This window comes from Mastigoproctus giganteus, chromosome 5, assembly GCF_048544385.1.
Source record: "Mastigoproctus giganteus isolate SK-2022 chromosome 5, ASM4854438v1, whole genome shotgun sequence".
Taxonomy (NCBI): Eukaryota; Metazoa; Arthropoda; class Arachnida; order Uropygi; family Thelyphonidae; genus Mastigoproctus; species Mastigoproctus giganteus.
The window spans coordinates 208,832,544-208,857,755 of record NC_143579.1 but is presented as its reverse complement, the minus strand read 5'-3'; the positions used below and the strand labels follow the sequence as shown (position 1 = coordinate 208,857,755).

Below are 25,212 nucleotides of genomic sequence, written 5' to 3'. Positions count from 1 at the left end.
CACTAATGCCGGTGTCCCCCAAGGTTCAGTTCTTTCCCCCACTCTTTTCCTCTTGTATATTAATAACCTCTTCCATTGACTGGAAATCGTATCCATAGTTTTGCTGATGATAGCACATTGCATTCCACTTTCCATTTTGAGAAACCTTGTCCTGCTCAATCAGCTTCAACTTCTCGAAAATCTGCTACCAATTCCTTAAATGCCGATCTTCAGGTAATTCTCCAATGGGGAAAGACAACTTAGTTTATTTCAACCCTTCTAAAACTCAATCTTGTCTTATATCTTGCAGAAAGGATTCTTCTGCTCCTATGCTTATCTTTAGTGACACTCCGATATCTAGGCAAAATGATATATCTCTTTTGTTGATTACCCTGACTTCTAATCTCTCTTGGCACAAGCACATTACAAATATTGCTTCCTCTGCATCTAAAAAACTTGGTTTTCTCTTTCGCTCTCGGCGTTACTTTTCTTCCAAACAGCTGCTCACTCTGTATAAATCGCAAATCCGCCCTGCCATGGAATATTGTTCCCACATCTGGGGTGGTGTCACCAAAACCTCTCTCAGGCTTCTTGATTCCATTCAGAAGAGGGCAGTTAGGATAATTAATGATTCATCTCTAACAGAGTCTCTCCACTCACTTTCTCATAGACATACTGTTTCTGCTGCATGCCTCTTCTACAGATACTTCCATGGGCACTGTTCTTCTGAATTGGCTTCTATAATTCCCGCTCTCTCTTTCAAAACAGTCCAAACACGTGCCACCACCAGCCAACATCCATTTACTGTCCAACTTCAAACCCGCAGAACCAACTTTTCATCTTCCTCATTTATTCATTCAACTGCCGTTTTCTGGAACACCCTTCCTTCATACGTATTTCCTGAAAATTACAATCTACAGAAGTTCAAGTCCAATGTCAACAAATATCTTCTTTCGTCTTCTCAACCTCCAACCCAAGCATGGTACTAAGTACTATAGGTTCTGATACCTCTCGTGTTTGGGGTTCACATAAAAAAAAAGCATACATTTATTTTTATTTTGCTAGCCTGTGGATGATATTCTTCCAATTTTCACTTATTACAATTGGTGTTTAATAAAATTAAAATTCAATTCCCAAATGTGATCACAATAACTGGCGCTTACTGCAATTATTTTATGGCACCAGCATAAAAAAAAAAAATAATAATAATAATAATAAATGGGAATAAATTCTGCTTCACTGAGAAGATGGATAAAACATAGGTTTATTATGTAAAAAGCTCTTTTAATATCAAAACACAAGTCAAAATAAGTTAAAAATAAATAAGTAAATCACAAAAGCTTTCGGACATAAGTTGACCTTCCACTAAGCTATTTATCTCTCTCTAAAAGGTCATATTTATAATGGAAATTGCACTACCCTTTCATTGTTATCATATGTTCCGTTATAAGAATCAATTTTGAACTCCTTTGTGATATTTTTCTAAAGCACATTTCTGGAGGTCACGGCCAAAAAACAATTTGCAATTTCCAGTTTATTGGGATTTTCTGAATGTATCTAATTATAAATGGGTAGTAAACTCGATCTTATTGCATTTGCGATAATACCGATAACTGCAATTGAGTGGGTTTTTACACTATTATGGTGAAATGCGTTCCCCTTCACTGAAATCTTCAAATCATATAAAATACAAATTTTCAGAAACTTCTCTTCGTTCCTATTTAATTATTACAATGAGTGAATGGAAAGGGACTAATGGAAAGTGCAAGTGGTTGTAGTGCCAAGAAACAAAACAAAATTGATTTAGAAATGGAGATGAAAATGATTAAGAAGTGCAAAGCAGGACAAAGTTTGTCATCTATTGCAAGGGAATTAGGTCTCACTGCTTCAACAGTGAATACTATTTTAAAGGACAGTGCACGTATAAAGTAATATGTCAAAAGGTCAACACACTTAAGATCAACAGTGATCACAAAACAGTGTTCAGGTGCTATATCGAAGTTGGAACTTAATAATATGGATGGAAAATCAGATTCAGAAGCGAGTGCCCCTGAGTCTAATAACCAAGCAAAAGAAACAAGTATTTATAAAGATATTAAGGATAAGTACAGTGAAGCCCAACCAAAGTTCATGGCAAGCAACGGGTGGTTCAGTAGGTTCAAGCATCGCGCTGGTTTCCACAACGCTCAAGTATGCGGTGAAGTCGCCAGTGCCTATTCTGCATCTGCAGAGAAATTTTGTGATGTGTTGGAAAAAATTATTGATGAAGGCGGCTATTCAACACAGCAAATTTTTAACATTGACGAGACTCCTCTGTATTGGAAAAAAATGCCGGATCAAACATACATTGCCAAAGAGGAAAAGACAATGCCAGGTTTCAAGGCATAAAAAGATAGGGCCACGCTCTTGCTTGGGGCTAATACAGCTGGAGATTACAGATTAAAACCACTGCTTGTGTACCATTCCGAAAAACCTCGTGCATTTAAGGGCATCAATAATAAAGCCACCCTACCCGTGCATTTCCGATTGAACCAGAGAGCATGAATAACAATATCTCTCTTTGAGGATTGGTTTAAATGCTGCTTCATTCCCTAGGTTGAAAAATATTGTAAAGACAATGATGTTCCTTTCAAGATTTTGTTTCTATTAGATAATGCTCCTGGACATCCTACACATCTAGATGATTTCAATTCGAACGTGAGAGTCATATTTCTACCGCCAAACACGACTTCACTCATCCAACCTATGGATCAGGGTATTATTTCGAATTTAAAAGCATACTATTTACGCACAACATTTGCTCAGGCATTGTATGCAGTAGACGGTGAGAAAAATTATGTTAAGAGACTTTTGGAAATCTTACAATATTTACATGCCATCTTAAACATTAATTAAGGCCTGGGTGGAAATTACTAAAAGTTGTTTACAAGGCGCATGGAACAAAATATGCTCACAGCACGTAAAAGGCTTCAAAGGATTTGAAAAAGAAGAGGTTATAGATAAGATTGTAAAAGTTGCAGAGCTATTTCAGTTGGAGGTTGATGCCAAAGACTGGGAGGAGTTAATAGAGGAAGAAGAGAAGGAATTATCGAAGATGGATCCTGACGGCGAATGATTCTTAAAAATTAACAGAGGGGTGAATGATATGCTTGCTTACTACAAATAAATCTACAATGAAAAGAAAAAAGTCACCGCCCAGTCATCCATTAATATGTTCTTCCGTAAGGTTGAGTGGCTGACCCCGTCTAAATCTCTACAACCTTCAACCTCCATGACGGCATACTTATCAGCTGACGATGTGGATTCTGGCAACGAAGCTCAAGAGATAAAACTTACTGACGCTATGCCTGTCTCCTCTTTTTTTTGAAATTTTATAATTTTGAAATTTTTTTTAAATTGCACGCTTTTGTAATTTTTCCTGCACATGAGATAAAAAAAATTAATTAATACAATGAATAATTCTATTTACATGTTCGTCAAACATTTCTTTTTGGATTCAATCAATTCAGCAAGCACAGTTGCGAGTGCTGCACAAGCATGGGGAAATTCCCCGACTTACATAAAATCCGATTTATGTAGTGTTCCGCGGAACGCAACCCTTACGTAAGTCGGGGAGTTCCTGTATTTTATCTAAAACATAACTTCTTTCTGAGCAACACTCCCTAAAACCTTCTTTATTAATACTCCCTAAAACTTTATAGGAGCATAAAATTCAGTTAGCATACAGCTGGTTAATCTGTATTAATCTGTATAAAAAAAGAAAGAAAAGTAAATTGCAGCCATTATCAACCCACTGCAGGATGGAAGCCTCCTCAACAATTCATGCTGAGGGAAATGGACCATAATCTGCCACGCTGGTCCAGTGCGGATTGGCAGATCGACCGTATTTAGCAGTCAGGGGCTTGAACCCCGGTTTACTAAAAGAGCATGTGCCACTGCACTCCCGCTCCTGACCACTTGGCTACGGAGGCCCTCCTCTCCTCAGTAGCATCAGCAAATATTCTTGCACTCCTTCTATTCAAGTGTATTTCATTTCTACAAAAACAGTCCCTTCTGTTAACAAGCACAGGCTGCTTGTGCTTTTGTTTCATATGCCTTACCCACGGGCAAAAGGCATATGAAACAAACAGGTGGTTCGGAATCTAGCACTTAGAAACACTGTGGACAGGTGCAAAAGGCTAAAACAGTAAAATAACTGTTGGAAAAAGATAAATGTTCTGCTTAACTGAATGCATGAGCATATATATATAATGGATGGGCTGAAGTATTGCAGCAGTCAATGGCTGTAGAGTATTACAGAAAGTTGTCCATTTTAAAATACTTGAAGTCATGGAAGATAGCTATAAATGAATGTTTGTATTATATATATATATTGTATTTCATTCATAATGTAAAAATCCTGTATTTTACCGACTTACAGAAAAACACATTTTAGTGAGTAAACAAAACTATATTATTCTATATTTTCTACCTTGTTTTATGCTTTTCATTAAGCTATATGAATTTTATTACTTTATTTGATCATTCATGCTTGGTTAAAGTGTGCAATTTATTGTCCAAAAGCTTGAAAAATCCAATAATTAAATTAATAATTACTAAAATTATATTTAAGCACAAAATATATATCACCTATTACTTACAATAAAAGAAAATAATTTCATAAAACAATAAATATATTAAAAACATAGCAGCTTTTCTGGCATAACCTAAACTTTTCACCAGGTGGACTCTATCACCCCAAACCTTTTTCTGCCCTTAATAGTCTCTTCCCCATGGAGGATGGGTTTCTCCCACAGGGAGACCTCCTCTATCCCTTTAACTTCCAATTTCCAGGTGGAAAGGCTTCCTATCATCCACCTTCCTTATCTTCAACCCCCCCCTTTTCCAAACACTCAACTATCATCTCTCCATGCTCTCTTTCCAATAAATAATTGCAGCCCCCCGCCCCCCCGGAAAACTCAGGCAACATCCAGAGTTCGCCCCTGCCAGAGCCTTTATCTATAGCCTACACCCAACCTACCTCCTTGTGGTGGTGGTGGTGGTGGTGGTGAACAGGCAATGGGAGAGGTCCCGCTAGGATCCCTGTGACTAAACAGCCAGAGGAACAACATATTCAACCCAACACTACACTATGCAGACTACACCAACACTCACACTATCTCTGGCCTTTACAGAGTTTGTATTGCAATAAACTACATGGAGTTGGGGCACCCCCTTCTACTTGACAATAAACACTATACAATGACCCAGGGTGGATATGTCTAATCCAAAGCTTCATTTTGGCCACTCTCGTAAGCAGCATGTAGACATGTTGCTTACAAGAGTGGCCAGACTCAGATATGTGTAAACAGCATTTGCAATATGTAACTGACAAATCTACTATGGTCAGGTAACAAAGAAACAATAGTCTGCTCCCTACTTCTGCATGGGCTGAAGATCTGGGTATCTGCAACTCTCTCTCTCCATCAAACCCAGCATTATCGTCTGAATATTGGCCCCTCAACTGGCCCACCACAAGCTGAATTTACCAACCCAGCTCCAGTCATAGCCAACATAATGAACATTCCAAGGTTCCTGTGGCTTAATAAAGAAAAGTAACTCATCTTAAGAGTTAAAAGTCCTGATTGGTTTAATCTCCTCTCTCTCTCTCCTTCTTGAGCAGCTGTGCCTGGAGGATCCAAGTGGCTCATCTCTGAACAACTCCACAGCTATGCCTTCTCCAAGCACATCTTCACTTGTCAGTTCATTTTCTCCTTCAGAATATGATATGGAACACCAGGATCTAGATGCCAACCTCAACACATTTGGTTAGAATCAATTATACAGAAAAAGAATACTCTGTGATGGTTGGCTGAGGAACCACAGGCAAAATCCGTGACCCAATGACCTACACCTCTCCCAAACAGTTTGTTGGGCAATCCATGCATCAACTGGTCTGCATATAGTACTGTCAAAGGATCCTCCTAATTTTTGGATTCAAGTTCAAGTGAACAGTTCCCACAGCCCTGATGTGGACAGCTAACAAAATGAGTTCCTGTCAGCTATAACAGTTGTCAGTTTGATTTTTTTATATCAATTTATTGTATGTTTTTTAATATTTTATTGTAATTTTTAGTATATTTATTATACATTTCTTTATTATTTAGTTATAAGATAATTGTTAAATATGTATTATAATGCTAATCCTTGGCCAATGTGCCATGTTGGGTAGTTGCAACTGCAACTTTATGTATACCATTCTTCTATGTTGCAATAAAGATATTCTCTCTAATACTGCACAGAACTTTTGTAATAAATTGTACAGGTTATTAACTACTGTAGAAGGATTATGCCTGACATAGCCAAGTGGTCAGGAGCGTGAGTGCAGTAGCACACACTCTTCGAGTGGACTGGGGTTCAAGCCCGTGACTACTAAATACAATTCAAATTTGTACTGATTGATTTATTGTAAACTCCACTGATCTGGTGGTCGTGCCAGGTACAAACAAGAACAATGTTTCACTGAAGCAGCTATTATAGCATATCACTTACTTTGGAAAATTTCCTGTGGCCACTAAAGCACAGTGTACTTGTTGATACAATCAAACTCAAACTATGATATGACTGGATGGTTTGCTGATATTCAAACATCTGTTTATAACAGAAAAAAATATGTGTCACTTATTGGTTGTCTCTAAGAACTAACACTAAGAGCTACTCTCATTCAAATTATGTTATTTATTGAAAAGGAAGGGTTTTTTTTTTTTTTTTTTTAACACAGCCATTCAACAATACCATAACTCACTGTGAGGTTCTGCAGGGAAGAAAATGGTATCTTCATCACCAACTTTCAATTGGACTACTATGATGTAACTGTATGTAATTATACATATGTATGATAACATATGATAACATACATACAATGATAACTGATGGCTCTGAAAACATAAAATATACTTACTGTTGAAACATGGGTAGAGATACTTCTGTAATGTGATAGATTTTGAAAGCATTCTAACAAAATTAAAAACCACCACAGTTAAATATTTTATTTATATTTAATTTTGTAAAACAAACATTTAATTAATTAAATTATATGGTACATCTATTTTATCAACTATACCTTGTATTCTCCTTCTTCCTTTCCTAACCAGTTCTGCAGCACTTCCTAAAAATATATTATACTGATAAATGTTTCACTAAATTTAATTTTAGTAATTAATAGAAAAGTTAACAAAAAACTAAAAAAGGTTCCAATCCAGAGATGCCAAGAATATCTGGTTCAGCCTTTTGAATTTTTCTTATTGTGGAAAGGACATTACATTACATACCTTTTTCTTCATGTTATTTATAAAATTAGTTTATTGAATAGCTAAAGATTGAATACAAAGCCCCTTTCTAATATAAAACAATCACTAAATTTACGGTAGGCTGCATTCCTCAATCCATTATGAGATTCTATTATCAAGTCATAGGTGAGGAAAGAGATCTGAAATTAAAATTAAAGATAGAGGGGTAAAAAAACAGTTTTCAAAAAGTTTGGAAGACAGGTTTGAAATTAATGTATGTTAATGAATAAAAAATTATTTAAAAATTTAAAGATGTCAAAATATTAAATAACAACTAAATAATCTTTAATTCACTAACAATTATCCATTATGTTAAGTTCAAACCTGGGCCCCATACTTTACAAAAACTATTTAATCTTTTACCTTTAATCTTAATTGTTAATTTTTAGATTTATTTTTGCTGTCTTGGCCTAATAACAGGCTCCGATAGTGAGTTCAGAAATGCAGCCTGCCATAAATTTAATGAATGATTTGTAATAAATAACAGCTTGGTACTTATCTTTAGAAATTAAATAAACTAAATCTTTAAATAACATGAAGAAAAAGATTAATTTCAGTAGATTTAGGTAAGTACTTTAGTTGTCATATCCTGGTAGCCAAATAGTAGCAAAAATTGTGACTTATATGTATAAAGGATACAATAAAAAAAAAGTTCCCAGACTACTACTGATGCAATAAGTATATTAATATGGAATTCCACCATTATCCATTAAGAGCATATATTACTAGGTCATTTTACACTAGCTAGATCGATCTAGCTTGCTTTGGTCAGTTTGAAGTTACCTGTCTTTGAGTAAGGTCATGTTTAATACCAGTTTAAGTAAGACTAAATGCAATTAGGCATGATATTTTTAAGAGTAATAATTATCTATATAATATCTACACCGATATTACGTAGATAATTATTACTCTTAAAAATATTATGTCTAGTTGCATTTAGTCTTACTTAAACATTATCATGTACACCTTTTTGGCATCTCTCATATTGTGGGATTATCTTTACAACTGGCTTGTCATGTTTGCAATACTAGGGTGCCTGCCCACCCACCGATGAAAAGCCAACAAACCTTTAAACAGTCCCAAGGGGGAGCCTGATATTCATGGAGTTTCTGAGAATAGGTAACAACAGTCTTCTCTACTGGGGAAGTGTTGTCTATTCGAGGAGTTTATGAGTGGTGTGAGCTGAAGGAGTTACTGTCCCTTTCATTCTTCTGCACTTTTTCTTTTCTACTATAACTTTCCCTCTACTTTTTGCTTTTGTTAGTCTAATAGAGACAAGTGAATACTAGAGTTATTATCCCACACATATACAAACAAGTCTTGAAATAGTGCCATCTGGGTGGTGGTGCCCACCAAGAATAAGTAACAATAGTCTTCTCTATTAGTGAAGTGTTACTTATTCGAGGTAGTGCAATAAATTGGCAAATCTAGTGAGTATGGGCTTGGCACACACAGGGTCCTGAGCTGTATATCACTATTCTTCTCTTCCTTGGTGATTCCCTTCTAATTTTTTTTTTTTGGTTAGTGCAGCAAAAGCCTCAGGCTTCCTTGCACCATATGACTAATAATAATAACTCGTGAAGGATGAGCACAATATAAGATACAAATGAAATTTATTTATTTATTTATTTCGTATGATGTGATCAATACACGAAGGAACCAGTTTTTTCTTGCTTCCTTCATGTATCGTGGCCGGGATATCCAACCAACCGGTTGGTCCGGCACCATCGTGATATCCAGCCCAAGCCGGGAATCGAACCCGCGACCTTTGCGTTGCCAGGCAGGCACTTTACTCAGCTGGCTAGCCTGGTCGGCATACAAATGAAATGATGCCCTTTACACTACTATCGTAGTTTTTCCCTTTAAGTGTTGTCTATGGTGTATCTAAACTAATATTATATAGATTAATACCAGCGGAAATTTCTGTTGTTTTGCAAGATGAAAGACTTAAAGAAAAGTTTGGGACATCAAGCACTATTACAAACTTTGAAAAAACAACATCTGAAATTCATAAAATGTTCAATATGGCATTTGGAGAAAAAAAATGAAAAGAATGAATGGTTTGTGAAATTTAAAAATGAACTGATCTCCATTTAAAATGCAGAACATTTGGACCATCCATCCACAAATGCAAATGAAAATGCTCTGCAAATTAGTGAGCTAACTCACTGGAACAGGCATCTTTGCACAAAAGTGAAACAAGTTAGTTAATGTATGCAGTGTGATATATTTCAGGCATGTTAGAAAATAGAAATAATTTAAGATTCATAAAAAAAAAAAAAAAAAAAAAAACCATGGCTTTTAAGTATGAAATGAAACATTTCATTTATTCCTCCAATCAGTGCACAGCAAAAAAAACATTCAGTGCTTCAGCTATAACATACACTGGTATTCGAAGAAACTGTATCACCCCTTAAAATTGTAATTGTTAGCATTAGTAGAGGAATATGATGAAAGAAAGCAAGCTTATGCAGCATCAGCCAAAAAAAAAAAACTTCCACTTCACCCCTCCGTTTGTTTGAAATACCTGCCCAGCTGAGCCTTAAATTTATTTAGGCTATCAACTTCCACAACAAGGGATGGAAGTCTGTTCCACCAACCAACTACCTGCTGGCTAAAGGCAAATTTCCGCACATCTATCCTACATCTGCTTTCCTCGATTTGAATTTATGCCCTCTCAGGTGATTATTCTGAGCAAGAGGAAGAATCCCAACAGCATTGAGCATGCTCAAACCATTCAAGGCTTTATACACCTCTATCAGATCACCTCGCCGGTGCCTAGTCTCCAGACACTGTAATTTGCAAAACTTAAGCCTTTCTTCGTAAGAGCAACCTTTTGTTCCATTCACTAATCTTGTTGCCCTTCTCTGTACTCGTTCCAGCAGCTCTACATCCTTCTTGAAATGAGGCCTCCAGACCTGTATAAAGTACTCAAGGTGTGGCCTGACCATTGCCTTATACAAGGGAATAATCACCTCCTTATCCCTGCTAGAAAAATTCCTGTATATCATTGACAAGACACCATGAGCTACTCTTGCAGCCCGTCTGAACTGATCAGAGAACTTCATATCTGCCTGCACAATTACCTCCAGGTCCTTTTCATTCTCTACCACTGTCAGTGTAGTACCACAGAGTTGATACGTTGCTCTGGGGTTGCTGTTTCCCCATATGTAGTACTTAACATTTGTCAATGTTAAATTTCATTTGCCACCTTCCAGTCCATCTGCTCAACCTTTCCAGTTCTTGTTGCAGCAGCGTAGCGTCAGTAGTGTCCTTAACAACCCTACCAACCTTTGTATCGTCTGCAAACTTGGACAATAAGCTTGATATACCATCATTAATATTAATTATAAATACAGAAAACAATAATGGACCCAACACTGAACCCTGAGGGACTCCACTAATAACATTAGTCCATGATGAGCAGTGTCCATTGATTACCACTCTCTGTCTTCTCCCCTCAACCACCCCTTTATCCATAGCAGCAATTTGCCTCCAATGTCACACTGCTCCAATTTGTGCAGCAGGCTTCCATGTGCAACATTATCAAAAGCCTTTCTAAGATCCAAGTATATAATATCAAAGTTATTACCTGCATTCAGCTCTTTTGTGACTGCATCATAGTATCCAATCAAATTGGTGCTTCTTTAACCAGTGCCTCCATTAATTTTCCTGGAACAGAAGTTAACTCACAGGTCTATAATTACTTGTGTCAGCCTTTGATCCTCCTTTGTGAATTGGGATCACATTTGCACATCTCCAATCTGTGGGTACCTCCCCTGAGTCCAAGGAAGCTCTCATAATTATGGCTAAGAGTTTGCTTACTTCCTCTGCTGCCTCCTTTAATATAACTGGATAGATCCCATCCACCCCGGGTGCCTTTCTTGTGTTTATCTTCAACAATTTCTCCTCCACTTTACTCTCAGTTATTACAAGATTCTCTAGCTTACTGCTAGAGTTGAATACACCTCTGGCATTCCCCTCGCTGAATAACTCCTCATGTGTGAATGTTGATGCAAAATATTGATTTAGTTTGTTAGCTACCTGAGCTGGATCATGAACAGTTGAACCAATCTGATTCATCCCCTTCCTTCTAGAGTTTACATAAGTAAAGAACTCTTTGCTGTTTTTCTTTGCATCCTTTACCAAAAATTTCTCATAATCTGCCTTTGCCTGCCTAACCTCCTTTGTGACTTGGTTACAGACCAGCTTATATCTATCATAGGCTTCTGTGTCACGTGTTAATTTATATGTATCCCATGCATTTTTCTTCTCTGCCATGTGTCTCATTAGTTCATCTGACATCCATTTAGGCCTAAACCTTGAACAATATTTCTTAGTTGGTATGTAAAGCCTAGTAGCTTCCAAGATAAGTTCTTTGAATGCTTCCCATTCTGAATTTGCTGTTGGTAACATCATCAGTTGGTCACACTGTATAGAATTTAAATACTGTCTCAGACTATCGTAGTCACCTTTACGAAAGCAATTACCCTTCCCTTTACCCCTGATGGCAGTTACCTCTTTGAGTAAATCCCACTTCAGCACACTGTGATCACTGCAACCTAGTGGTTCCTTTATCTGCAGATTCTTAATGCATGAAAAATCACTACTGATAATCAAATCAAGAGTATTACTCCCGAATAATGGGAGTACCGTAAGGGGTTGTCCGAATAACGTAAGTATATGGCAATATTTCATACAGATTGCATCAGATAAGATTGACACACGTAGGTGATGACATAATATTGCATCAGCTGTTGCTTTCAGCTATAGAAGCACACTTTTGCAGAGCATACTTCAATAGCTGAAAGCAACAATCTGATTTTTTAATGAAAATTTGGAAATCTCAATAACTTACATTTTGATTAGCCAATTATAAAAGTTCATGAAAATCCACCCACTGAGAGTTTGGTTATTACATGCAAGACAGACAGAAGGATATTATGAAAACAATAAGCACATTACACAAATATACTAACATGCCTAAAAATTAATTGTACTTTCTTTCCAAGATTATTATTTCCAAGGTGAAGAGATTTAGGTTTGTAGATACAACCCAGAAATTAAGCAAAAGTCTTTGCAATGGAAATGCTCACCACCACTATTATTGATATATGGGATAATACTCCAAAACTTTGTTCTGCCAGAATTTCAGAAATTCTACAGTGTGTACAGGAAGATATGAGGTGAAACTGTTCTGAAAAATGGCATACTGTAGATTAGCTGTTGCATCAACAGTGACCTGATGACATCATAATGTCATCAGGTGTATAATTTTTGACAAAAAACAATGTCTATAGTTTCCTGCCCTCTACATACCTCTGATCTAACTCTTTGTGATTTCTTTTTTTTACTGAAACACTCACTCAAAGGATGAAGTTGTCATGCTTTTTCAGAGATCCAGGAAAATCACAGGAATACTGAAGGGAAGTCACCAAACAGGATCTTCAGAAATTCTTCCAAGGGTACTCAAGAAGAATATTTCAAGAATAAAAGCATGGAACAGTCTGTAGGTACAAACATTTTCTTTTTTCAATAGGCTGGAAACTTTTTAATCATATCTCATATTATATGTAATCTATATTATTTAATGAAACATCAATCAAGGAAAAAGCACTAAACTATAAGTGTTACTTGCCTCTGAAATCTACGTCATTTGATGTTTTCTCCAAATCCTCCATAGCCTTAAAATTAGTATCTTTTAGAACATTCAAATGTAACTGTACACTCTCAGGAATGCATGCTGTTTTTAAAAAAATAATGAACTTTTAAATAAGGAATAGTATAACTCAATAAATATATAAATTTATAACATTATCAAAAAATATACGCTCTGACTACAGACATCAAGATATACTAGAATATTGATATACAGTATAATCCCAGTTATCTGACATATCTATGGGGACTGGGTTGCCAGTTGCCTGAATTTGCCAGCTGAATGAGCACTGCTTGTATAGGATGCCAATACTGTGCAATGAAATGCCATAATGTGAATGTTAACTTCTTAGTCATACCAATGTATACACTATACTTTATTTCTTTGACTTAATTTTAATACTTCCTTTCACACTTCTTATCAGTGGAAACTTATCACCAATTATGCCTTTACATTATAAATTGTCAAAAAGCCACAATCATACTCCTTCACAAGTACATTAAATTTTTTAAGTTTTTCTACTCTTCTACAAATATCCAATTCCTCTTTTAAGGTTAACGCAACATGCCTATATTTTTCGCCATATGTTTTTGGATACCCATAAGTGAACATTTTAATTTTCAATTATTTAATTTACAGAGGCTTTGCTACTGGATATATAAGTGGTGCAACTGTCCTTTTTATTTAATGTATGATATTCAATTTCACAAGCCTTCTGGATGGATGGATGCCAGATAGCTGGCTTTTTAATGGACTATTTAAAAATCAAAATCAAAATGTAAACTTTATTGATGATTAATGAAAAAGGGTCTCATGGTGCCATTCAGGAAAGTCATTGGTGGCATGCCACTATGGGTATCAGTGTCATATTGGGATTCTTCCTCTTGCTCAGAATAATCACCTGAGAGGGCATAAATTAAAACTGAGGAAAGACAGTTGTAGGAAAGATGTGTGGAGGTTTGCCTTTAGCCAGTGGGTAGTTGACTGGTGGAACAGAATTCAATCTTTTGTTGTGGAAGTTAATAGCCTAAATAAATTTAAGGCTCGGCTGGACAGGTATTTCGATCGAACGGAAGGGGTGAAATGGGAGCGGTTTTTTTTTTTTTTTTGGCTGATGCTACATAAGCTTGCTTTCTTGCATTGTATGCTTCTCCTAATGCTAATGTTTTGCCAATCCCTGATCTAATCTCTAGATCAGGGATTGGCAAAGATGTTCTGCATTTTCTCTATCAAATGTGAACAACACACCTATTAAGATAAGGATGAGCCAAACCCATCCTGCAGACTTTGATTGGTTATTATGATGTGGTTACAAAGGAACTGGATGCAAAAAATAATTTTGATATCATATATTTGGATTTCAGGAAAGCTTTTGACACTGTTGCACATGGAAGACTATTGTACAAATTAGAGCAGAATGGTATTAAGGGTAAGTTGCTACAATGGATAAAAGGATGGTTAAGTGGGAGAAGACAGAGGGTGGTAATCAATGGGTGCTGCTCTTCGTGGACTAATGTTATTAGTGCAGTGCCACAGGGGGGGGGTCTGTGTTGGGTCCACTGTTGTTTTGTATATTTATCAATGATATTGATGAAGGTATATCAGGCTTAGTGTCTAAGTTTGCAGATGATACAAAGGTTGGCAGGGTTGTTAATGACAGTAATGGCAGTGTGCTACTGCAACAGGATCTAGATAATTTAGGCAGATGGGCTAAGAAGTGGCAACTGAAGTTTAACCATGACAAATGCAAAGTACTGCATATGGGTAGAAGTAACCCGAGAGAAAAGTACCAACTGTGTGGTACTACACTTAAGGTGGTAGAAAATGAAAAAGGACCTGGGAGTAATTGTGCAGTCAGATATGAAGTTTTCTGAACAATGCAGACAGGCTGCCAGGGCAGGTCATGGGGTTTTGTCAATGATATATAGGAATTTTGCTAGCAGGGAGAAGGAGGTGATTGTCCCTCTGTATAAGGCAATGGTCAGCACACGCCTTGAGTACTGCATACAGATCTGGAGGCCTCATTTTAGGAAGGATGTCGATTTGCTTGAGTGTGTACAGAGAAGGGCAACAAGATTGGTGAGGGGAATGAAGGGATCCTCTTACCAAGAGAGGATTAAGTTTTGCAAACTGCAGTGGCTGGAAACTAGGGACCTGCGCGGTGATCTGATTGAGGTGTATAGAATGGGTTGAGCACGCTGAATTCTGATGGGATCCTTCCACTTGTTCAGATTACGAACCTTAAAGGGCATAAATTCAAATTAAGAAAAGACAGATGTAGAATAGATGTGCGGAAATTTGCCTTTAGCCAGAGGGTGGTTAATTGCTGGAACAAACTTCCATCTGTCGCTGTGGAAGTTGATAGGCTGAATAAATTTAAGGAGGAACTGGACAGGCATTTGGAGGGAATGGTGCGATTTTTTTTTTTTTTTGGCTGATGCTGCATAAGCTCATACACTTGCTTTCTTGCATCACATGCCACTACTACTACCACCACTACTACTTCTTTTCGTTTTGTTTTTCTGTCATTGATTTCTCTGAATCTGAGAGTGGGACCATATTCACTCATATATCATCCCCATCAATGATCTCTAAAATGTCTCTACATTAGATTATATATAATTGTGAATAGCTGAGCCAAAAAAAAGTAGTAAAATCAAACAAAAAATTGAGGCTGACAAAGCTCCAAAATTACATACAAATAACTATGACAAACATTTCACTGAATATTGGCACTTTTGTGAAAATGTCCAGATCCAAAAAATTATATTAATACAATATTTTATTTCATCATTTATGTTATTGTGTAATAATTTCGCGTCATGATTTGTTACATTTCTATTCCAATTTAATATTCCTAATAATAAACAGTGTACGTAATTATAATATTTATTTGAAAATTCCTTGTAAAAACATATCATAGAACATAATAAAGAAGATATATAAATAACAGCATATAACTTGGATAACGGCCTGCAGAAATGTATAAAATTGTACTCACACATGCAGTTGAACAAAGGTTGCCCACCCTGCATTAAGATGTAGTGCTCTTTCTCCTTTTGTGCAATTTAGATTTCTAAATGTGTCTTGTGGTATCTGGTACCAACATGTAACCAGCAGATCAGACTGCTCCAACAAACCACAGATGCTTGATGAGATGGATGTCTGGGAAATTTGAAGGCCAGGGCAATACCTGGAAGTCTTCCTCATGTTCCGCGAACTAATCTCAAACGATCTGGGCGGTGTGGCACGGCGCATTATACTGCTGAAAGACAGCACCGCCAGAGGAGAAGGCTGTTGCCACGAAAGGATGTACCTGGTCAGCAATGGTGTTTAGGTAGGTGGTAGACATCAGAATGCCGGGCACATGGATGACTGGACCCAGGGTATCCCAGCAAAACATCACCCAAAGCATGACACCGCAGCCACCGGCTTGTTTTCATCCCATGGTGCATCTAGGAGCCATCACTTCCCCAGGTTAACGACACACATATACCTGGCCATCCACGTGGTGCAACAGGAAATATGATTTATTGGACCAGACGACCTTCTTCCAATCATTCGAGGTCCAGTTTCGATGATTGCGTGCCCATTATAGGCTCTGTCACTGGTGAAATGTGGTTAGCATGGCCACTGGGAGTGTCTTGTGGCTACGCAGCCCCATTTTCAGCAGGGTTCGATGTACTGTGTGTTGTGACACATTACTCCCATCACCAGCATTCCAATTATCGGTGAGTTGAGTCACAGTCGCCCTTCTGTTGCCATGTACCATTCTGGAGAGCCTTCGCTCACCTTGAGCATCGATGAGCCGTGGTCATCCAACACCTTGCCAGCAGTTCATGGGTTTTTCCTCTTCAGACCACTTTCAGTAGGTACTAACCATGGCTGACCGTGAGCACCCCACCAGTCTTGCCATTTCGGATATGCTCTGATCCAGTCATCTGGCCATTACAATTTGGCCTTTGTCAAACTCGCTTAAGTCCACTGCCTCTCCCATCGGAAGAACAAGGGTAACACTGATTAAAGGAACTCAGTATCAGGTTTTTTTTTTTTTTTGGTAGTTGTTGGCGCAGAGGCTTCTGTGGCCATAATGCACCTCCTAAGGTTTTTGCAGTACTTTGATCCAAGCCCGAGGCGGGAATCGAACCCGCGACCTTTGGGTTGCCAGGCAGGCACTTTACCCACCCAGCTAGCCCGGTCGGCTCAGTATCAGATGTTTTTTATACTATGTCCTGACGCGCACATGCACTGTAGTTCACTTGCAGTTGCTTCAATTTGTATAACGACTCGCTGGTCATGATGTTTCGGCTCATTGGTGTATTATACATATATATATAAAGAAAATAGTATAGTTCTGTCGGAAACCCGAATTATCAAACAAATATGATTAAGACATACCTTAGTACAGGATGATTTTGAAGAATGCATAGCACTACAAATTAGTCCGCAAACTATTCTGCTTTTAACAGAGAATTAAAACTATAATGGAGTCCAGTATGAAGGAAAGAGAAATTTTCGCATTAGCATTAGTAGAGGCATATTATGCAAGAAAGCAAGCTTATGAAGCATCAGCCGGAAAAAAAAAAAAAAAACACCACTTCCATTTCACCCCTCCATTCGTTCGAAATACCTGTCCAGCAGAGCCTTAAATTTATTTAGGCTATCAACTTCCACAACAAGGAATTGAAGTCTGTTCCACCAACCAACTACCCGCTGGCTAAAGGCAAATTTCCGCACATCTATCCTACAACTGTCTTTCTTCAATTTGAATTTATGCCTCTCAGGTGATTATTCTGAGCAAGCGGCAGAATCCCATCAGCATTGAGCATGCTCAAACCATTCAAGGATTTATACACCTCTATCAGATCACCTCACCGGTGCCTAGTCTCCAGACACTGTAATTTGCAAAACTTAAGCCTTTCTTCGTAAGAGCAACCCTTTGTTCCATTCACTAATCTTGTTGCCCTTCACTATTCATTCCAGCAGCTCTACATCCTTCTTGAAATGAGGCCTCCAGACCTGTATAAAGTACTCAAGGTATGGCCTGACCACTGCCTTCTACAAGGGAATAATCACCTCCTTATCCCTGCTAGAAAAATTCCTGTATATCATTGACAAGACACCATGAGCTACTCTTGCAGTCCATCTGCACTGCTCAGAGAACTTCATATCTGCCTGCACAATTACCCCCAGGTCCTTTTCATTCTCTACCACTGTCAGTGCAGTACCACAGAGTTGATACGTTGCTCTGGGGTTGCTGTTTCCCAAATGTAGTACTTTACATTTGTCAATGTTAAACTTCATTTGCCACCTTCCAGCCCATCTGCTCAACCTTTGCAGATCCTGTTGCAGCAGCATAGCGTCAGTAGTGTCCTAAACAACCCTGCTAACCTTTGTATCGTCTGCAAATTTGGACATTAGGCTTGATATACCATCATTAATATTAATTATAAATACAGAAAACAATAATGGACCCAACACTGAACCCTGAGGGACTCCACTAATAACATTAGTCCACGATGAGCAGTGTCCATTAATTACCACTCTGTCTTCTGGCACTAAATCATCCCTTTATCCATAGCAACAATTTGCCACCAATGCCACACTGCTCCAATTTGTGCAGCAGTCTTCCACGTGCAACAGTATCAAAAACCTTTCTAAAATCCAAATATATAATATCAAAGTTATTCTCTGCATCCAATTCTTTTGTGACTACATCATAGTATCTAATCAAATTGGTCAGGCAAGACTTCCCCTTAACAAAACCATGCTGTGTCCGAGCTATAACTGAAGTCTTGTCTAGATGATCCTGCAGTGCTTCTTTAACCAGTGCCTCCATTAATTTTCCTGGAAGAGAAGTTAAACTCACAGGTCTATAATTACTTGTGTCAGGCTTTGATCCTCCTTTGTGAATTGGGATCACATTTGCACATCTCCGGTCTATGGGTACCTCCCCTGAGTCCAAAGAAGATCTCATAATTATGGCTAAGGGTTTGCTTACTTCCTTTGCTGCCTCCTTTAATGTAATTGGATAGATCCCATCCACTCCAGGTGCCTTTTTTATGTTTATCCTCAAAAATTTCTCCTCCACTTTCCTCTCAGTTATTACAAAATCATCTAGCTCACTGCCAGAGTTTACTTCACCTCTGGCATTCCCCTTCCTGAATAACTCCTCATGTGTGAATGTAAATGCAAAATACTCGTTTAGTTTGTTAGCCACCTGAGCGGGATCCTCAACTGTTGAACCATCAATATCCAGTGGACCAATCTGATTCATCCCTTTCATTCTAGAGGAAAGGGATGAATCAGATTGCCAAGGATTTCTCATAATCTGCCTTTGCCTGCCTAATCTCCTTTGTGACTTGGTTACAGATCAACTTATATCTATCATAGGCTTCCATGTCACCCATTAATATATATGTATCCCATGCATTTTTCTTCTCTGCCATATGCTTCATTAGTTCATCTGACATCCATTTAGGCCTAAACCTTGAACAATATTTCTTAGTTGGTAAAGCCTAGTAGCTTCCAAGATAAGTTCTTTGAATGCTTCCCATTTTGAATTTGCTGTTGTTAACATCATCACTTGGTCCCACTGTATAGAATTTAAATACTGTCTCAGACCATCGTAGTCACCTTTACGAAAGCAAAAACCCTTCCCTTTACCCCTGATGGTAGTTACCTCTGAGTAAATCCCACTTCAGCACACTGTGATCACTGCCACCTAGTGGTTCTTTTATCTGCAGATTCTTAAGGCATGAAGAATCACTACTGATAATCAGATCAAGAGTATTACTCCCTCTACTTGCCTCCCGAACATGCTGTTGTAGAAAACAATCATACAATAAATTCACAAAAGCCTTGCTAGTGTGTGAGTGACCAACCCACAAATTCCAGTCAATATCTGGGAAATTAAAATCCTCCATTATAAGACTCTCTGATTTACTGGCCCACTCTATTTCTCTGTACAGTTTCTTATTATACTCATCAGAGTCATTAGGCCTATAGCACACTCCTACTCTCAATTTTGATCTCCCAATGCTTATGTCACACCAAACTGACTCGACACTGCACTGTTCAGTGATGTCGACTGGCTTCATTTCCTTGGATTTTATGTGTTTCTTAACTAATAGCATAACCCCTCCTCCCTTCTTATCCTTTCTGTACACATTGTACTCCCCAAATTCCAGTTCTGCATTCCTTATATCTGTGTGACACCACATCTCTGATATCCCAACAATATCTGCCTTTGATGTTTTGAGCAATACCTCAAATTCATCAAATTTATTTACCAAACCCCTAGCATTGGTGTACACGCAAGTATACATGCACCTGTTCCTATTCTTAGCTACCCTAACACAACCCATGTGTTTACTTGTACCGCAATGACTCCCAGCAGTCTCTGAAATATCCTGCATCTTGTTTCCCAGACTGCTGCTCATTCCAATAGAAGCAGTGCAGTAGCCACTGTTAATCTATTAGTCCTTGTATCCCCCCAAGCTAGCAGTTTTCCAACCCACCTAACACTGCCTCGATAGCATCAGCAAATATTCTTGCACCCTTTCTATTTAAGTGTATCCCATTCCTGTAGAAGCAGTCTCTCCTGTTGGATTAAAACAGCTATGCTTTAATCCAATAAATTGTAAGGTATTACACCTGGGAAACAGTAATCCCAAAATAACTTATTCACTTGGTGGAGTTCAACTAAGCCCAGTACTGGAAGAAAGGGATTTGGGTGTTACGATACAGTCAGACATGAAATTCTCTGAGCATTGTAAACAGGTTGCAAGGAAGGCCCATGGTGTCCTATCGATGATCTATCGAACTTTTGCAAGTAGAGATAGGGATGTGATAATCCCATTATATAAGGCTTTTGTTAGACCACACTTGGTTATGTTATGTTATTGTTATTTGGTTTTTAGGAGCATTAGCAACTAGGGCCATATTGCTCCGGGGATATGCAGTGGTCATTCCCTGACCTTTCAGCATCCTCCATATTTGGTGGTCACAGGCTCGAACCCCAGTCTCATCAAGAAGTGTGTGCTACGCACTGCTGCTCCTGCCCACCTGGCTACGGAGGCGCTGACCACACTTGGAATACTGTGTTCAAGTATGGAGACCGCACCTAAAGAAAGACATTGAGCTTCTTGAAAAGGTGCAAAGATGGGTAACTTGCCTTGTGAGATCGGCAAAAGGGCGTATTTATGAAGACAGACTTTGAATATGTGGGTTGCAGAGTTTGGAAACTAGATACCTTAGAGGAGATTTGATTGCAGTGTTTAAGGCTCTGAGAGGCATCAGTAAAATGAATGAGGACGAAATTTTCAAGATTATAAATGATGCTAAAACTAGGGGACATAAATTCAAGTTACAGGGGGGAGATGTTTAGATTGGACTGCAGGAAGGTTTATTTTAGCCAGCGAGTTATAAATTACTGGAATAAGTTGCCTACATGGGTGGTAGAGGCTGACAGTTTGGGGAAATTCAAAGGTCATCTGGATAGTACCTTCGGGTGAGGGAAACACACAGGATGATAGGTTTAATTTCCTTTTCTTTTATTAATTATTAGTTTTTTTTTTTGGCTGGTGCAGCATAAGCCATAGGCTTTCTTGCACCATGCAGCCATTACTAATAGCGGTGAAAATACACTGATATTTTATAGTATATTTTACCTTTTATAACTCTTAAAAGAAAACTGCAATTGCAGTGTGAAGGCATTGATTTAATTGTATCTCATATTGTGATCACAAGGAGTTACCATGTATTGCACTACCTCGAATAAGCAATGCACTAATAGAGAAGACTATTGTTACTTATTCTTAGTGGGCCCCACCACCCAGAAGGCACCGTTTGAAAGCTTGTTGTCCTATCGTCGGTGGTTGGGCAGGTACCCTGGTGTTGCAATCATGCCAACCAAGTTGTGAAGTTAATTCCACAATATGAGAGATGTCAAAAGGTGTACTTAATAATACTATAATAAAATATAAATGCACAAGGCATAATACAATGAGCTTAAAATATACTATAAAATATCTGTGTAAATACACCATACATAGCTCTTAAAATAAGCTCTTTATACTCTTTATAACATAAATGCACAAGGCATAAAACGATACTTAAAATATACTATAAAACATCGGTGTAAATACACCATAGATAGCTGTTAAAAGAAGCTCTTTAAGCTCTTATTGTATTATGCCTTGTGCATTTTTATTTTATTATAGTATTATTATGTACACCTTTTGGCACCTCTCGTATTGTGGAATTAACTTCATAACTGGGTTCGCATGATTGCAACACCAGGGTACCTGCCCACCCACCGATGATAGGCCAACAAGCCTTGAAACAGGGCCATCTGGATGATGATGGTGGTGGTGGTGGTGCCCACTGAGAATAAGAAACAATAGTCTTCTCTATTAGTGAAGCATTACTTATTTGAGGTAGTGCAATACATGGTAACTCATGAAGGTAGTCACAATATGAGATACAATTAAATCGTAGCCTTTACACTACGACTGCAGTTTTCTTTGAAGAGCTATCTGTGATGTATTTACACAGATATTTTATATTATATTAAAGCTTTATAGAAAAAAACATGATATGCACATGTTGTGCGTGCGTTGTTATGTTATTTTGGTTTTTAGGAGCATTAGCAACTAAGGCCATATTGCTCCAGTGCGGTGGTCATTCCCTGACCTTTCCGCATGCTCCGTATTTGGTGGTGACGGGCTCGAACCCCCGGTCTAATCAAGAAGCGTGTGCTACGCACTGCTGCTCCTTCCCACCTTGCTACGGAGGCGCAGTTGTTGTGCGTGCGTGCGCGCGCGCGCGCACACACACACACACACACACACACACACACACACACACACTGACCCACAAATGCACCCCACATTTTCTTCTTTATTTCTCTAACTGCAGTGTCGCATCTAATGGAAATTCAATGAAAAAAAGTTAATCTTGCATTTTGTACAAATCAAGACAAACACTAAAATGTGCACTTGGATAAAGTTTTTTTACATCTAACATAATGTATGTTTTGTATAATCGTTGTATAACATATGCTTATGACCAGTGCTTTTTTTGTGACGGTATGCAACGGTACAGCATACTGGCACCTTTATTAACAGTGAAGTGACGTGTGACATTTGGATGCAATGCACTTCGAAATTTATAATATTCTGTAAATTTTTTCACATGTTTACCTACTATTCAAATAAGCTTAAAATGATTTAACTAAATTTGCATTTTTTACTGCCTATTGTTAAGATATTTTCTATATAAAACTGTATAACCATTTTTATAATTCTAAATTACTCAGTCGGACCTCTGTTTAATTATTTTGAATTCCCCTTGAAAGTTACATTTAAAATAGTTTCGGTTGAGGAAAGAAAATTTTGATATAGTGAGCGGATTAGGAGAGAATTAACTTGGTATGGCCTGTTCACATTTCTGGCCTTCAGGCAATTAGTGCTGCTGCGTGAATTAAGAGAGCTAAAGTGATTGGTATTGTATAACTTAGCGGTACCTGGTAAAACCTATCCGACCACATGTCCCACATACGGAGAAGCCACGCTGGTCAAGAGTGAGCAGATCAAGGGGTATTCCCAATGGGCTCTGGCCCACCTTCTACTGCAGTGGTGTCCAACCTTTTCCAGTACTGGAGCCATATTCAAAAAAATTCAGTTTCTTTAGTATGTTACATTTTTGATATCTTATTGCATGTAAAAGTAAAATTGAAAATATTCAAAAAATTAATTAAGTGCAATACACAATTACATTTAATGAGAAAAATTTTTTGATAATAAAATTTAAAATGCTGTTTAAGTTCACTTTCCTCGCGGGTCGTAGGTTAGAAATCTCTGTGAATCAGCTGTAAGCGCTCCGTTCGAGAATTAGAAAAGTGATTTTCTTTTACCCCATAAATAATCATCTGTTATTTCGTGGAAGTGCGTTATCCACATTTTTCCAAAAATTTTCCCTATCTCCGTTTACACTTTACTTTACCTGAATATCCAAATGATACCGATATTTTGGACAGTTTCAAAAAAATAAAAGAAAAAAATTTTAAATTTAAGAACTAGTGACAATACCGATGACAAGAGAAGGAAAACGAGGACAACAAAGGTATTAAACCTTCTAAACATGAATTGTTGGCATTTGGTGAAAATGAAGTTAGAAAATTGTCAATTAGAGTTAAATGCAATTCGTGGATATCTAATTGATAAGAATGTTTCCGAAGAATTGAAGCATTTGATGAATGCTCTGAGTACGATACTAATTTCACCGAGTGAATGTGAACAAGGATTTTCAGAAATAAATCTGATTGCTAACCAGCACTTTGTTGATAACAAAAACAGTTTCTTCACTACTGTTTCTTAAAATTGTGGGCGATCCGCTGACCTGCTGCGATCCAGGAAAATATGTCAATTCATGGCTGCTTCGGAAACATCATTCAGCAACCGATACAAAGAGCAGGAGAAGAAGTCAGCATAGGGTGTCGGATGAGAACTTAATAAAAATTTGGAATATTCTACAAAAACTTTATTATTAAATTATTTTTACTTATTTTACTCACATTTTACTTATTTTTTTATATACTTGAATAATAAATTTATGCTTAATAAACTGTGTAAATATACTTAATTTCTTGTTCTCATTCTAAAAAAAAAAAAAAAAATTACTACTAAAGTAACAATATCTGGCGGGGGGGGGAATTAGAGTACTTTTCATATCCTTTTAATTTTCAATTTTTCCCGATAGCAAAGAATGAGTACTGGCACCTATTTTTTTTTTTACAAAAAAAGTATTGCTTATGACAATTCAGAGAATACTAAATAAAAAAATTAAGTATGTGCAAATTAAATGCATACCAATATCTCTTGGTGTGTTTTGATATGAGGTAGGAAAATTTTGTTTTGCCCACAAGAGAATTTCCTTTTGATTTAAGTCATTCATCTCTTTTCTTAGAGCCATTTCCTGAAAAACAATTACAGATTACAGAAAGCTGTAAAAAATAATCTACACTACTTATTTTGGAAGAAAATTAGTAGAAAATTCACTTTAATATAGCATGTATGTGTACATAGCATTTTGTATCAGTGCATCCATCTGGGTTGACTTCAAAGGACAAATTAAAATATAAATTACTTAATTGACAATGGTCACCAACTGTGCATTGAATATTTTTGGTGCACAATTCAAAGTTTGTCCTCCCATGGTCTTCGATACTTGTGGTAAAATGAT

The 25,212-nt window shown here is 37.5% G+C and overlaps 1 protein-coding gene across 1 annotated transcript in view; it reads right to left on the bottom strand.

Annotated features, from left to right (window-relative positions):
- LOC150086055 (DNA (cytosine-5)-methyltransferase 3A-like) overlaps positions 1-25,212 on the bottom strand; it is a 233,524-nt gene that overhangs the window by 120,840 nt on the left and 87,472 nt on the right. Inside the window, exons 6-8 of the mRNA XM_090373678.1 lie at positions 24,840-24,945; positions 12,942-13,050; positions 7,082-7,122 (exon numbers count right to left, since the gene is read on the bottom strand). Coding sequence (XP_090229804.1) covers positions 7,082-7,122; positions 12,942-13,050; positions 24,840-24,945 — 256 coding nt within the window. The remainder of the gene's footprint in view (positions 1-7,081; positions 7,123-12,941; positions 13,051-24,839; positions 24,946-25,212) is intronic.